At 43.4% G+C, this 16,462-nt stretch overlaps 1 protein-coding gene across 1 annotated transcript in view; it reads right to left on the minus strand.

Annotated features, from left to right (window-relative positions):
• Positions 1-7,332, minus strand: part of MRPL53 (mitochondrial ribosomal protein L53) — a gene marked incomplete at its 3' end in the record, with an annotated part of 43,277 nt that extends 35,945 nt beyond the window's left edge. Inside the window, exons 1-2 of the mRNA XM_009891955.1 lie at positions 7,190-7,332; positions 6,632-6,721 (exon numbers count right to left, since the gene is read on the minus strand). Coding sequence (XP_009890257.1) covers positions 6,632-6,721; positions 7,190-7,332 — 233 coding nt within the window. The remainder of the gene's footprint in view (positions 1-6,631; positions 6,722-7,189) is intronic.
• Positions 7,333-16,462: the final 9,130 nt, after the last annotated feature.

A 16,462-nucleotide genomic window follows, 5' to 3' on the forward strand; every position in this document is an offset into this window, starting at 1 on the left:
AAGCACGTGATGATATTTCTCTGAAAGTCTCTCCCAGCTTCCAGTGTGTTGTGGCTTGGGGACTTCCTTAGCTAGAGGTGGTATTTAATAGCCTATTAAATGCACTCTATGGTAGGTACTTAATATGTAGCATGTACTTAAGAGCCCTCAATAGATTATTCTGCCATTAATTTATCCCAGTTGCTTTTTTAACCCATTACATTTTCAGCATCTCACATACCCTGTGGCAAAGCATTTCATAGCTTAAACAGTACCCTGTGTGAAAAATATTTCCTTTTGTTAGTTTTGAATTTGCTGCCTGCTTGTTGCATTTGTTGCTTCTTCTTATATTGAGACAAAGAATGATCATTCCCTATTCACCTTCTCTGTGTCAGTCATGACTGTAGACTTCATTATGTTTCCCCTCGGTTCTTTCTTTTTTCTTTTTATCTTCCGTTTCTCCCTCTGTACTATCTTTTTTAGCTCTACTTTATACATATTGAGATAGGGAGACCAGGACTGCGTACAGCATTCAAAGTGTGGATTAATATTCTGCATAATAATAATTTCTAATTTGTTCTTTATTCCTTTCCCTAGTAATTCCTAACATTAGACTTGCTTTTTTGATCACTATTGTGTATTTAGCTGACATTTTTTGACAATTATTTATTTAAAAATCTCATTCCTGCGTCATTCAACTCACTCAGAACCCATCACTGCGTGTATAAAGTTAGAGTTGTTTTTTCCCATGTTCATCACTTTACATTTACCTACATTGAATTTCATCTTCCATTTCATTACCCAGCTTATTCATTCTGTATCTATTCAGAGTTGGCCTTTTCCTTTCCTACATGAATACCTTAGGATCATCACACAACGATACCCTGCAATTCATCACTCATCTCAGATCAGTTATGAATATCTTGAACAGCACAAGCTCTCACAGAGATCTCTTCAGGGCTCTATCTCCCCAGAGTGACCTCTTCCACCTGTGAAAACAAACCATTTATTCCTACCCTTTGCTTGTCATCTTTAAAATAGTCATTTATCCAGGTAAGAACCAACCTTTTTCATCCCATGATAGCTTTGTTTTTTAGGAGCTTTTGCTGAAAAGCTCTTTCAAATAGCTTTTCAAAGTCTATGCAAAATATATCAACACGATCAGTTGTCCACATGCTTGTTGACTTCTCATGCTCTACTACATTTTGGAGACATGATTTGCCTTGTCCAAAGAAGCGTTCGCTTTTCTTAACATATTAACCTGTTTAATGCATCCACTGATTCTGTTCTTTAGAAAAGCTACTATAAATCCATTTTGTTGACCTCTTCTGTAATCTCCTCCACAGGCCCAGCAGTGCCATCAGCATGAATTCCCTATCTGTGATTTTCCTTTGAGTCTCTTGCAGGAGTGATGAAATATTTGTCAAAGCCGACAGTTAAGCATTGAACTGGACACCTGCATATCTCACGGAACTATGAATGGTCATTTCTCAGAATGATTTTTCCAGGTTTACTGCAGATTTGCTCAGGAATCTGTGCAGAGATGGCAGCCACTTCACCTTCTTCAGCTTTCTCTATGGCTCTAATAGACACACAGTTTCCCCCACCCCCAGAGCGATACTGGCTACAGCATTCAGTCTGGGTCTGATTTATATCATTTCCTTCTTGAGCTTAGTCTGTGGGTGGGTGTGCTAGCGGCGATGTGCTGCAGTGATTTCTGTTGTAGGCAGCGGCAGCTGAGGGCTTTGCACACACCTCATGCAAGTGATGGTATCTCAAGGACCCAGGCCCAGGTTGGGGTCACAGCGTCCTTTTGCTTCCATCTCCGTGAGAAGATTTTGGGACAGCAGCTTAGCTTCTCCTGGCTCACTGGGTTCTATCCCAATTCTACAAAAAGCAAGAATTGCTTTTTGGCTGCTCTCCTTTTATAAGCAAGAAGGAGGTAGGTTCCTGGAAAGGCCCATCCTGTGAGAAAGAGTGCCAGGAGCTGTGGATTGTGGTATTACATTTGCTAGACTTAACTCCATTTTCATCAATAGATCAAACATTGTACTCCATTCATCTCCATAAGTGTAGATCTTTTAGACCCAGAAGGAGGGTTTTTTTTTTCAGTCTTTTAAAAATAACCTTCTCCACAACTCTACTAGAAAGATCAGTATTTTATAATGGTAGTGTCTACACATCTACATTGCCATTTCAGTTCATGAGTGATTGTTCTGATCACGCTCAGCCAGCTTATTTGGTTGTCATCCTGGATTAATCTTGGAGGGCACGAGGTGAACTCCTTTTAGACAAAACTAAAACAGAAGATACCTAACGTGCATTGATCCCAAAGAAGCATTGAAACCATAGGAGCAGACTAGACCTGGTCCAGCAACGCTCCCTGGAAGATGCAAACTTCTGGTGCCATTACATAATTATATCCCAAACCCTGTAAAAATACAGCTTCCTCGCACGGTACGGACATTGGGTCTCCAGCACAAAAAACACTCCTACTGATTTGTATGACAGTCTATAGCACATGGAGAAGTCAGCTGCAAAACGCTAAAATCTGCTGTGCTCAAATGACTTGAGAGGAGAAAGGGAACGAGATTAGAAGGAGCCCGTATCTCCAGAGCGCTGAGAAAAAAACCACAAGCACCGTGTTCCCAAGCGCAAGTTTATCAGCCGTCATCCCCATCTGCCACCCGCCCCAATGAAACCGCCTGTGCAGACTGCTTCTGTTGCTTCACTGGAGGCGTTTGTTTGTGGTTACACCCACCTGTGCCTCTGCGATGAGAATCACACCAAAAGCACTAAGAGGAAGGAAGACAGAAGTGACCCCACTACTTCTAGACTAGAGATTCTAGTAACAGAGAGACCAGAAGACAATGCTGCAATTAAATTTGACTGAACGTTTCTCAGGATGAGGTATCCTAAAAGAACTAGTCCAGAAAACTCAACACTAAATATATTTAGCTGACAATCAGTTACATTTACATGGTGAAATTATTGGTATATTCCTTTTCAGTAATCTGTTTTTGGATTACTATCACTTTGAATTCTTTTGTACCTAAAATTCATAAGAGCAAGTCAGAACATAAATCCTTTCTTATACGGTTAGGATGTTGATTTGCATATAACCATAGCCATCCAGTTCCCTTGCTATTTATTCTCAATTTTAAATATTCGCAAAATTGCAGCCTGTTAAACTGTATTTTGAAGTAGCCGCAGCTGCGTAATTCAGCCACACGACATGTTAGCAAAGGGCGCCTTCAAAATAGTCGAGTCAATTTTAAAAACGCGCACATCTTCTTTCAAGCTTTTCCCATTCCTCTCGGAATATCCACGTGCCGGAGCCCCTGAGTGGAAGAATGCTCAATGGCTCAAGTACAACCACCTTGATTGGCACCAGCTGCGAAGCGAAACTGCCGGCACCAATCCGGAACGGCTCCCAGCCAACCACTTATTTCACATGCAACCGTCTGCTGCCAGAACGCAGCCCCGTGGCAGTTGGTGTGGCAATAACAGCTTTCTCCTACCAAACGCAAGTCTGCAGGGGTTGCTCAGAATACATTCGACACAGACGAGGTTTAGCAAAAGTGAATTACCGCTGCCGCCGAGTAGGGACTTAGGCTTGCAGAGGGCAATCTGATGAAACTGCTAAAAAACAGGAAGCTCTGGTGAGAAGGCGGCCGTTACCAGTACAAAAGACTTTTCTAAAACACACAGACAAGGTAAAGATCGGCTAGATCCGCTTCCTGGCGACAAAGGCAAACTGTAGGTGTTGGCGGCCGCCAGAGCGTTTGCTAACTGGGCAGAAATGTGGGGAAAACCTCATATGTGAGATAGACTTGCTTAGTGAATTACTGCTCTGTGCAGATAGGCATTGTTTCCTGCTTGATACCTTGACTAGAGATGGGTGAAAGAGCAACAGCAATAACATTTACACAAACACAGCCACATGTTCAGAGCTCCATAAGAAGACTCCTATATTCTAACCTAAAGCCAGTAATGCTGCGGAACTGGTTGGATGCTTCTCCCAGGGGCTGCATCCACCAGCTGATGGTGTGACTGTACATGTAAAATCCCTCCCATAACACACAAAACCCCTTTGTCTGATGCTATTCATTTTGGTAACCATTCCCGGTCAACCAGACAGGTGTCAATCAAACTAATGCCTCTCAACACAAAGCCAATCTGTCTACGGTTGCAGGGTTTGAGCCAATTTAATTTAATTTATTAGAGTTGAAAGGAACCTTTGCCTCTGTGACAATGGGTGAGACAGTTTGTAATGATTCTCATTTAATTGATGAATGTAGACTTGGCACTTGACAATTAACCAGATGCATTAAGACACTAGGGGTGAAATCCCGAGAGGATTTCACAAGCATCTACATGCTTCTAAGGTTTACTTTCCTATAGCAAGTTCATCCGCAGCTTTTCTCACTTGCGCAAAGCTGGAGCGGTTAAGCTGCGTCTCACAGAAGTCAACATCCTCCACTCAGAAACATAATCTTGCTGTGCAGGAGAAGGACCCAAGTCCCATTTCTGCTTTCAGTGTGACACTGTGCTCAAAATAGACAGCCTAATGGCAATTCTGTAATCCCACGTAGCCCTACATTACACAGACCTTTTGCAATTTATGCGCCTATGCACAAATGAGGAACATTGAAGTATGCCTTAGCCACAAAAAGCCTACATTTTACACAAGGCTGTTTCGAAGGAGAAATGTTACTCTCCCAAAACACTTTTCTTTCCTACACATTTTCCTAGAGCTGAAACTTAATTTGTTTCTATAGTTTGTCCTTTATGGTTGCCTGATTTACCAACCCACTTTGATTAGCTTTTCAGTGTTAATTAATACACATTTTCAACCCTTCTAAGCACATAATGCTCAAGGGTGGTTATTCTAGAGTCACAGATTTTAAGTCCAGGGTGCATCATTGCAGGCTTCAGCATAACCCCCTGGGATTTTACCCTTTACCCTGGGAGTGCAGTGCTGAACACCTCTCTGCTGACTGAATGAGAGCATTTTTTAAAGAAGGAAATCTAATCCTGATTTAAAGATTTAACGCGAGAGAGAAGCTAACCACATCCTGTCATAAGCTGTTTCACTGGTCAAGATCTACACTTTATTTTTAGCTTGAACTTACCCAGCTCCAGCTTCCATCCACTGAACCTTTGTTAGGACTTTGTTTTCTGAATGGTGTTATTTATAGCCTGTGACAGATCATTTCAGAATCTCCTAATTTACAAGCTAATTAGATTTTTTGTAGATATTTCTATCTCTTTCACCAAAAGAAAAGCCCCGGAGAACAGCTTTGGTTCTCTTGCTCATACTTCTACCTCTCAGCAGTTCTGATCTTCACAGAAGTTGTTCCTCGCCAGCGCAGTCCCCGCCTGATCGGGAAAAAAACTTTTGAGGCTGTCAGACCATCACTGCCCTCACCACTGCCCGCTCTGCCCATCGCCCCAACAGCACCAGCGACAGCACTGGTCGCTGCTGCCATTTTCCCATAACCTTTCCTTCAAAGCCTGGATGTTATTCGAGTGATGGCTCTGCCACTGCCATGTTTCTTCCTGTCTATCTCCTGCTTCTTCAAACCCCCTGTTAGTCCCCTCAAGCCACGTGTCCCACCAGGAGCTCATGTTCACCCATCACCTAGGAGGCCACCTTAATTCTTTGCACAATCTCTGATCTTCCCCCATCAGTCCCCATTTTAGGCAACCTATAGTTATTTGGATGTTTCTATTTTTCCTTTTAGTTATTGATACATAATTTGTCTCTTTTTTCTTCACATTAGTCCAAGGGTTTATAATTCAATGGGAACTGTTCTGAGCACTTCCATATGTGTAAGCCTAGTTAGTGTTTGTCCCTGCTCTGTCCCCTGGTGTCTGCTCTGTCCAGGAGGGTTTTAATATTGTTTTTAAAAAAAGTTTACATGTTACATTATGTAATGTAATGCTTACATTCGTTCTGACATACTTTAGATTTGCTCTCCCTCCTTCCTTCCCTCCTTTTCCCTACCCATCTCTCTGCCTGCAGCCTACGCTTTCTGCCTGCCAGCTATAAAGAGACTTCAGAATTTTAAAAATAGCTATTTAAAAGCAACAAACCAAGGCTGAAATGAAATACAGCAGGGAAGAACGGCTCTAGGGAAACTCAGTAAGTTAGAATACACCAGGGCTTTCCTGCAGGCTTTTAACGGTGATTTTTTGTAGCTGCATAGACCTAAATCTATACATTTCATTAGCTGAACCATCAGTCTGAGAGGTCTGTCCTTTATCTGAGTATAGCTAATTGCAGATTTACTTTGGGAAGAGGAATTCCAGATATAAATTAATTTAAACTAAGTTTTATCACATATTCTTCTGTTTCCATGAAATCTTACTCTCCCAAGAGTTTACAGGCTAAATCTGGATTTAGATGCCTCTGTTCAAACAAACAAACTGAACAGATTTTGCCCCATGGTATTTAATGAAAAAGAAAATGTCATGAGGCCTTTCCCTTTAGAAATAATCAGTTGAGAAAAGATTAGCAAAGATATATTTATGTTCAGACTGTCCCCTGCAGCGAGGTTAGGGGGTATGTTCATCATATAGATCAGGATTAACTCAGTTTCTGCTGTAGCACTGCAATTCTCTTCAAAATGTATAGCCACTGACCTACTTTTCAGGTGCCTTGGTGAAAGTCACTCCAAATCCTTCAAGCGTTTCAGCACCATAAAACTGTAATGCTTTGCTGGGACATAGTATCTTCCTGAAACGGCAAATAATACAAAGGTGAGTCACAAAATGGAATTTAGAACCTTAACGGTGGGCAAACAACCATACTTTTCATAATGAGCATATCCAAAGAGCAAGCTCACATGGAAGGCCCCTACTAAAACGCCCTACGGGAATTGGTCTCAAAGGGCAGCCTCTGAGTCCCCAGAGATGTTATAATCTTTGATGTTCTTCTCCTGCTCTTCTCCTTTTTGTAAGCAAGTTACTGAAAGCCTCTGGCCTTTCTTTCTCCCCCTTATTTTTTTTCTTTCTTCATGCAAAATAGCAGCTTTACTAAACCCAGGCTTACGTGTATGTAGAATTACACCAGCCACACGCTGCACAGCACAGGCTATCTCAGCTGACTATACTAATTCTTGAGGTTAAAGTAACACCAGCTTTCTCCACAGCCCTTGCTCCCTGCTCAGGCAGTTTCTCTGGAAGGCAGTGTTGGAGCATTTACCAGCCTGAGAGGGAGGTGGCGAAAGCCACAACAGGCGTGTTCATCACCTTCTGCCGCCGTTCGCATTCGTGCTTCTCAAGCTGTGCCCACAGAAGATGAAAGCTGTCAAACGAGGTTGTATAGAGCACCAGGGCTGGAGACATAGCACCAGGTCTATACACACGGACTTTTCACCCTAAAGCAAAGACAAAGGAATACCCGACTCCGATGCCAGCAGACAGAGACGTGTGAGCTTATACTAAGCAAATCCTTAATCGCTCTCCTAAACACAAGAAAGACTTCTCATAAATTAAACCCAACCAGATTATTATCTTAAGCTCTTTAAGGATTTGCTTCTGGTTTTATAATATCAGCCTCAGTAGAAAGTGGAGCAACATTTTCTGTAGCTGAGTTAGGAACTCCTGCGTATGTTATTTTACAGCAGAAGCTCAGACAGTCATTGTATCTGCTGTATCACTACTACTACAATGGTAAAATGATCTCCTGCATCACTTTAGTCCTTTTGAGGATTTGGTGAGGTTATTAGAGAGCATGTTTCTGCTTCCCTGCGCCAGCTGTACAAGGGCTGCCCCAGAAAAGGGGGCACGAACATAACACCCAGACAGTTCAAAACCCACATTGATTTGTCTTCCCCAGTAATTACACTAATATCTCTGTGGTATGGTTACACAGTATAGCCAGTGGGGAAGGGAAGAAAAAGGATCTGGTGAAAGAAAAAAGGACGTGAGTCAGCAAATTAGCTGTCACACTGTAGCTTGAAGGACACGTAGTGAACCGCATATTGTTTCTTCATCAGCTCTTTCAGATCTGGTCATCAGTTCAAGGAACTGAGAACAATATTTAAAGTAATCTGCACTTTTATAAATAATGCTGGGTGATAATTGACACAAACACTATAATAAATCAAATAGTGGTGGCACCAGCACAGCACCGAATGAGAGAGCTGAGTCTTTTGGCACTGCTATGGCACACTGGACAGTGGACACACTGTCTGCGTGTCCCTGTTGCTGTGGTTAGGGCCACCAACTATGTGAAGGAGAGAAGGACTTCTGCCCCTGTGGCATGACCCCCCACTCCCCGCATCATTCCTAGGCCCTGTCGAGGGTAACACAGCACGGGAATCCATCTGTTGGCACAGGAGAGGTGTTAGGCAGACAAGATGGAGGGGGACAACCATGGCAGATGCTAACCAGATCACCTGGGCTTATGAGCAGGGAGACTTTTCCTTCTACTACCCTACCGTATAAGCTAAAGACAGGGAGATCAGCTTTTACTGAAGCTGAAGCACCCACCTGACACCCCAGAGAAGTATCCCAGAGGATAGGTCACTGTGGATCTGCGAGCTTGCAAAGGCAGGAATGTGCTGTGCAGCCTACAGCTTTTACAACCTGGAGGGAAAAGGTGCCTGAAGATGTCAAAAAAGGGTTTTCATCTCAGGATTGTTCCAGCCAGCACAGGCAACTGACCCCCCACTTGCAGGTTGGTCCCCTGGAAGCAAGGTGGTGCTTCCAACGAAGATATTAATTTGGCTTATTTTCCTTTATGCTTGCCTTGTTACAAATAAAAGAAAAAAATAAAGTAGCAGACATTTTGAGAGTGAATGTTGCATAGTGATATAGGGTAGTATCCTCCAGTAGTTTAAAGAGACTTCAGAAAATCAAGGATTAAATGTCTTTCCTAACATTAACACTGTACTAAATCAAAAGCTTTACTCTCCCTGAATTTGAAATAGATTTAGCTATGTAACTGAGAAGATAGATAGCCTTTGAAACAGAAAGGCCTTTTTATCAAAAAGGAAATAGTTCCAGAATTTGCCTGGGGCATTTTTCCTTCCACAAGATTTGAAAAGGTGGGAAAAGAAAGTGGAAAAATCTTTCATCTAACTTATTTTAAAACACATATATTAACTTTTTGCATTTCAAATAATGACTTGTTTAAATTTGATTCTGTCTGTAATTTTTCTCCATGTAATGGATTTTGTTTGCTTCTCATTTTAAATATATCCCTGTCTTGGGGCACCTGAAGTATGCATTTAGCTCAAAATTAATTTCTGCAGTTTTAATTAATTATGATGCCTGTATTAAAACTGAACTTCAAGGTTATTTTTAAAATCCTTTTTTCTAGGTTGTAAGATACCAACAGAGAGGGGAGATATACAGAGCCATAAAAATCATTCTTGAGGTTCAAAATGTATTTATTCATTTTTTTCCAGCTCTTCCAGGCTTCTCTTCTGATTGCCTGACAACTCAAAGCCATCCGGAGAAGCCTGAATGAAAAACTATTACAGAAGTAAAAGGTGAAAGGCTGCATGGGAGCTGGACTCCTCGGTGTCACAGCTGTGTGCCAGGACTGCTCAGCTCACCTCCCTTGGACTGCTGCTGCTTTCAGAGGAGCTGATGCCCCTGTGGTCCCCCCACCTGTAGCCCTTGTGATGGTGCTTCTTGTAAGGCCGACATGCACAAGCCTGTCCCCTGCACATGGCATTTAGCCTGCCATTAACTCTGAACCTTTAATTTGACCTCCAGCTTCCTGGTAAGGGAGGTGGGAAAGGTCAACCGCTTTAGGCTGTAATCTTTCAAACCTCTTCCTAAATGCAGTCAGCTGTGAAAAAAAGTCATACATTGGTGAAGCATTTGTCATTCAAATTGAGCATTCGCCCAGACTCCTTCCACCCCCCAGGACCTGAGCACTCCCCGTGCCGGAGCCCCTCACCCGGACCGTGACCCAGGGAGACAGACCTTGTGCTTTCCCATTTGAGGTGGGAATGGTCTGCACTGCTGTGTCCGCTAACGTCTGATCTCACAGCAGGACAATTTTCACCTTGAGAAATGTAATTCACCTCCTGCACCGCCACAGCTCTCGCTCTGGACTACGACTTCAGCCCTTCTCCTTCCTGCTCTCTGCATTTTTCTGGTGTCTTTGTGAGTAATAATTAATCATTCTTAGCCTAAAGGCAAAGAAATTTTTCTCGCCTTGGCAAGAATCAACCTTTTACCTCAGCGCGTGACAGTGGCAAAGGTACTGATTTTCCTTTCAATAATTTGTCTTTCTCTTATTTTTTTGGCAAAAAGCTACTTTTGAGCATTAATGGCCACAATATGTTCAGGTTCGTTACACTTGGCAGGTGGGCTATTAATTGAAATGAGCATTAGTGAATTCAGAAAATCTATTTTACTCAGTTCCTCAGGCAGGTTTTGATTTGCTTCCAAATGCTTGTTCTATGGTCTGGCTAGACATTGGTAATGGGCTGCTCTATGGTAATGGCTTGGATTTCTTAACGTGGTTTTTTTTTGTTGTGTGTTTTTAAGAATCACTTCAGCTTCGCTGGACACAATGCAGCAGCATCTCTGTTCATCTTTAGCAATGCAAAATTGGTCCTTTATTCACCAAAGTCAACGATGTGTCCTGAACTTTGCTGCAGCAAACTGAAATTGCGTGGTTATCACATTTTTGATACAAAGAGTGGGAGCTCAGATAGACTAAGTAATTCGTAGATTCAAGCATGATGTCTGTGACTCATTAGAAGCCAGTCTGCATCCTAGTAATTACATTCAGATGGGTTTGGTTCAAACTCACTATATTGTTTCTCCTAGAAAATGAACACTATCATCCTACATGTTCTTGAATGGCAGTTTAAAAATATTGATGGAGGATTATATATCACAGCAGTCTTAATGATTTTATTTAAGGTAGTTATGCAAAAAAGAAAGAAAGAAAAAGAAAGAAAAAGGAGTTTTTAACTCTGAATGTATATTGCCATTATTTTTAATACTAGCGACCAATTTTCTGACTGAATAATTCATACCCAGATTTCTAATACTTGTGAAAAAAAAATTATCTTGATGTGATTTTCTGAACCAAAATATTTTCTCAATCAGTTACGGCCATTAGTTTTAATTTATTATTTTTGTTCTCTTTCCCAACCATCATCTACAATCAATGCTGCAGACGAATCATGAGTACCAGTTCTCCAGTTTCCTATCAGCATGCTGGAAGTCTGATTGATTAAAGTCAGTTTAAGGGTGTAAGTGTTTTCCTTTGTCCCAGTCACACCATTCCCAAAGCTAAAACTAAGTAAAGCAGTAAAAATAACCTTATTTTTCAGTACCGAGTTAAGATACAAATAACAACCAAGTGCTCCTGAATAGCAATACTGCAGCACTGTCAGCTAAAACGCTGCCATGGACACCTGCTCGCTCCCTCTAAAAATAAATTGCTGGATTGTGTCACCAGAATTGATGAGCCTAAAAAATCTAATGTCTCATGACAATAGGATTCCTGGGGAGAAAGCTGTGTGTGGAAAAGTGCCGGGCAGATGCTCCGCAGACCTGTAGCTGTGCTGCTGAAGAGTAATGGCAGCCCAGTCAAGGCACTGCGAGGCTGGCAAAGGCAGTCAGAAGCCACGGCCGGGCCACCGGAGCCCACCCCTCAGTGGAGAAGACCAGTCATTTGCTAAGGCTAATTGTGGGTCCAGGGGCTACTCGGCAGGTACAGCAGCTCCTGTAGTCTTCTCCCCTTCCTCCTTGATGGGAAGCATGGAAGTGGGCTTCCCCAGTGCTGGCATCACAAGGAATGACTTCGTCCATTTAATAAATTTCTCTCTTTTGGAGAAAGCCTGGGCCCAACATTTCTGACAGAAGATAGCTTGCTTGCCCGCAAGGCCTCAGCATTAACCAGGAGGCAGAACGAACAATGACCGCCTCAGATAAACCGGCCATGCTAGGAGCCACTTCTTTGACAGAACTATTTTACGCGCCTCAACCATAATGCGATTTGTCATTGATTTCAGAGATGCGGCATGTAGCCATCCAGGCTTTCACAGGATTTGTTTGGCCTGTAAGAAATTTCTATTAGATTATTTAATCTGTCCCCTTGCCAGTGGCAGCTTCTCACTGATGTGCTCCTTGAATGGAAGCAATGCTTTCCTACCAGCCCCCACACCTCCTTTAAAGTCCCCTTCCCATCCCTAATGGCTTGATTTCCTCAGGTCCTTTTGCTCCTTAAAGAAGTAGGACTGCACAGACCTTTTAAAAAACAGGCCAACAATGTACCTACAGAGGGGGAATTGTTATCTTTGTGGGCAGCTCCGGGCAATTGCATAATATGCTCTGTTAAGTGAGGACAAAGTCCACGTTAGACAGAGCGGGTGGATGGGAGGCTAGGAGCGAGGCAGGGCTGGCGTGAAGAAAGAAACACACGTCAGCCTATTAAACTTGATATTTTTTATTTTTTTTTTTTGGAGTGCGCAGGGAGAGGGAGGGGAGCGAGGATGAGCCTCTCCCCTGTCGCAAGGCAGATGGAGCATGTGAAATCACACAAAGTGGCAAGGGTGAGGGACACTGGAAGGGCTCGTTTGAACCCACGGTACTTCTCTGCATTAATCATCCCTGGGAAATTTACACTTGTGTAGTTTAAAGCTGCATTCTCTTTATTATAGGTTTGCTTATACCATACACAAATGATAATTAGGGGATATACCTTAACATATCTTCAAAAGATACTTAAGTTTCTTCAAACCACAGAACCCTGAGGGCTGAGAACTCAGATTTTTCTGCAATTGCTTACTAAAACTCCTTTAACGAGTATTTCTACATGAATAAGAGATGTGGAACTAGGAACACGCTATATACTATATAAAATAGGAATGAATTTGGGGATTGCAGCAAACTGCAGGGCTGCCTGCTCCCGCATAGTTTGTGCATTCCTGGGTTAACACACATGTAAACTGACCTCTAAAGCTGCATCCAAGAGCACCTAAGCATATCTAATGGCTTGCTCTTGCCATAAGGGGGAAGTCTTGTTCCTTCTCCTCTTTTTCTTTCTCCTCTAACCCAGAACTCTTCCCAGCCAAAGACCCTGCCTCCTCACTTGGGGTGGCTCTGAGCTTGTTTGACTCACCTGGGAGCTGATTCAACTCACTGACCCAGCAGAAAACCAGCAGCACCTGCTTCTTTCTGGGTCACGTTTCTGCTCAGTTAGCGACCAGCGCTGCTGAGCGAAGGGCTTCATTGGTTCACAGGTAGCAGAGCTGAAAAAAGAGAAACGATGGGATCGCAGGGCTGGAACAAGGCCTCCTCCTTTTGGTGGAGGTGAGCTCCATTCGTGCATACCATCCTACGAAACGGAAACCTGAAGTGTCTAAGTTTGAGCACCTAAATCCACTTTAGATGTCTGAAAATGCAGTTTGGAAAAACCACCTGCTTTGCACAAGCACAGCTGTGGCCAACACCATGCATCTGGCGCGGCGTGCCTCCGGCAGCTCCTACAAGCCCCGCTGCCCCTCCTCCTGCACCCCGCTGCTCCCCCCCGCGCCGGCCAGGGGGGTTTGTATGCCTTCGCCCCGCCGGAGCTGGGCTGGGAACCAATCCAACTGGAAAATAACTTCTGTACCCAGCTCACTTATGAAGAGCCGCGCCGGTAGGATGCAGGGCAGCGCCGGGGCTGGACAAGGGACAGCACGAAGACTGTACGTGTCTAGCTGCTCCTCGCCGCTGCTCTCCCAAAACGTTTCAAGTCAAGGGCTGGGACCTCCAGCAGCTCATACACCTTTGGCTTCAGCCGTCGGCATGATAGCCTGCTGCCCTAACTGCTACCAACAGCGACCGTTTGGGCAGAGGGTTGAACTGGGTGCTTGATTTTTCCTGCTTCTTGTATGGGGAAAAAAAAGCAATGGAAGTGCCTAAGATGGAGGGTGGGTCTCTGCTATGTATGCACATTATAATCATGTGTAAATAATATAAGAATAACCATGAAGTTGTGTAACGTAGGCTGCAATGTAGGCTTGCAAGGTTTCAGCTGTCCTTCCCCTCCTAGTCCCTTCTGCGATTTTTCACATTCCTTTGTTGCGTTTTGGCTCGTGCCAAACTGTAAGGCCCTTGTGGCAGGGACCACGTCATTTATGTGCCTCAGATAATGGAGCTCTAGCAGTGACGGGGGCCTTTGGGAGCACCTGTCACAGAAATTACAGAAGGGAATAGTTTCACTCTTGCGGAGTGCAGAATTAATCGTGTCTAAGCACTTGATTTTTGCTGGCCTTTTTGAAGAAGTTCGTCGTTGCCTCTTGCCTACCCAGTTGGTTTCCCTCCGTCTCCGCCAGCTATCCACTGACTTTACGCCCCCCACCTACCCCTCCATTTTGACTCCGTGGCTGATCTTTCCCTTTTGTCAAGAGATCGCAGGCTGCCTCCTTTCCTGCAGTCTCTGCATCTCTCCTTTCCTTCCCAATCGTTGCCTGTGTGCTGATTAGGGCTGCAAATAAAGGTTAGTTAACGAGCAAACCCCGTTTCCCTAGACTTAAAAGAGAAATGTATAATAATTGTTTTCTTCCAGAGGAAGATAAATTAAACCAAATGGTGTTTGGAGCTGGAGGGCAAAGGGGAGAGAGGAGGTGGGAGAGAAGAAAGGAGGAGGCAAAGGAGAGCCACCCCTCTCCTTTGGAGCTGTCTTTGGCTTTGTTTACATTTCAACAGGAGTATAGGTTAAGAGGAGAATATAAATTGTTACGGTAATACCCTTTTTATACTATATGTAGTGACCCTGGTTCAAAAGCAAGTATCTGGTTTTAATTTAACTTATGTTTTTTGGGAGGTTTTTCAACTAATTAAATCCAAATAAACAAAGTATCTGGAGGACTGGGAATATCTACAGTAGGTTTAAAGAGATGGAAAGTTCCTGTGGGTTTCAGTGTACTGGCATGCTTTGTGCATCCCTTGTGAAGACTTGAGGACAACTGCATTTTGCTGATGACACCAAACAGTGCCAAAAGATACAGCTGAGGGGAAGAAGCTGCTAGAACATTGGTTCCCAGTCTTTTTGGACCTACGTGCTACTGTTAGACTCCAAAATTTCCTACAAATCACAATATGATTTCATACTTTAAACTGAAAATACTACGGAGGCACCAAATGGCTATGATGGCCTACCACAAATTTATAGGACATCTATGATCCTTGAGCAGAGCTGGGGAACCACTGGTCTAGAATGAGGAAGGACGGAGGTAGAACAAACGTGCTGATTAAAGACTCTACACATGCAAATCTTCATTGACTACAAGAACCAACACAACTGAGCAGGAAAGAGTTAAACTCCTTCAGATAGTTGGGTTCACTGCAGAGTCACCATGTGGGATGTGGATGCAGACCTTTGGGTTTTCACAGTACCTGCTTGTTACTAACAGTAGGATTTGATGGAAGCTCTCTGCAAGAAGCACAGGCAAAGAAAACCAGAGAACAAATCTGAGAAAAACATCATTAGGTCAGCTACAATGTGCCAGTATAGTGGCATGTTAGGAACAGAGAAGAAAAGCAACACCAGATTGGTAAAATGACAACCATCAGCTGGATACAACAGGAGCTGGCAGGCTACGTGATAGAATAATATGCATTTTGTTGCTGGGCTCATGTGGACAAACTGAGATGGGCCGGACTCTGCTAGACATGGATGATGCTGCCCAGTGAGGACAGAGGTTGTTGGATAAAGAGCTTAAAGAAGGCTCAGAAGGGGGGGGGGAGCAAACAAATCAACAGAGGAACCCAACAGCTGGCAATACTGAAAGATGATATGAAGAAAGAATCAGCTCTGAGGATTCACTGGATGGATGTGCATGCAGATAATAAACTGAGCTATAATCTTGACGAAGATTAGGTGAAGATGAAAATGCTGATGGTACTGCTGTATTTGGGTTGTTAAAACAAACAAAGAAACCCCCAACACTTTCCTGCATAGGTAAATCCTCCCGTGGTAAACACCAAATGCAGATTCAGGCTCAAACCTTGAGCCAGCCTCATACATGACATCGGTGTTACTGCAGAATGGAATATGGGGTTTGAACTTGTTCTCAGGAAGTAAGAAACTCACTGGGTGTTAGGTCAGTCCTTACATCTGGGTGGAAACTTATAGCAATTGTGCAATTTCCCTAAAAAATCCCCAGAGATTTAAGTTAGGCGTTTTGCCTTTGCAGCTTTTCCTGCCTTTGCTCTTAAGAGTGCTTTTCACTCAAAGTCCTTCCACATTATCATGTAAAATATGGCTATTCCTTTCACTTAAAAAGGACCTTGGTACAACATTAAGAAGCCACCAATAACTATGCGGACATCCCTTTTGCCATAATACCTGTCTTTATTAGTCATCTTCACTTAACGGGTACGTGGGGGGAAGACACAGGACGTCTGGATTCATTGTTTTGGATTTTATTTTTTTTTCCTCCTTTTCCAGGCTGGCCACAGCAGCACCCTCCGGCCGAGCAGCTTGCGGAGGGGGGCGGCGGCTCCCGCA

This window comes from Charadrius vociferus, unplaced genomic scaffold (assembly GCF_000708025.1).
Source record: "Charadrius vociferus isolate BGI_N301 unplaced genomic scaffold, ASM70802v2 scaffold15, whole genome shotgun sequence".
NCBI classification, from domain to species: Eukaryota; Metazoa; Chordata; class Aves; order Charadriiformes; family Charadriidae; genus Charadrius; species Charadrius vociferus.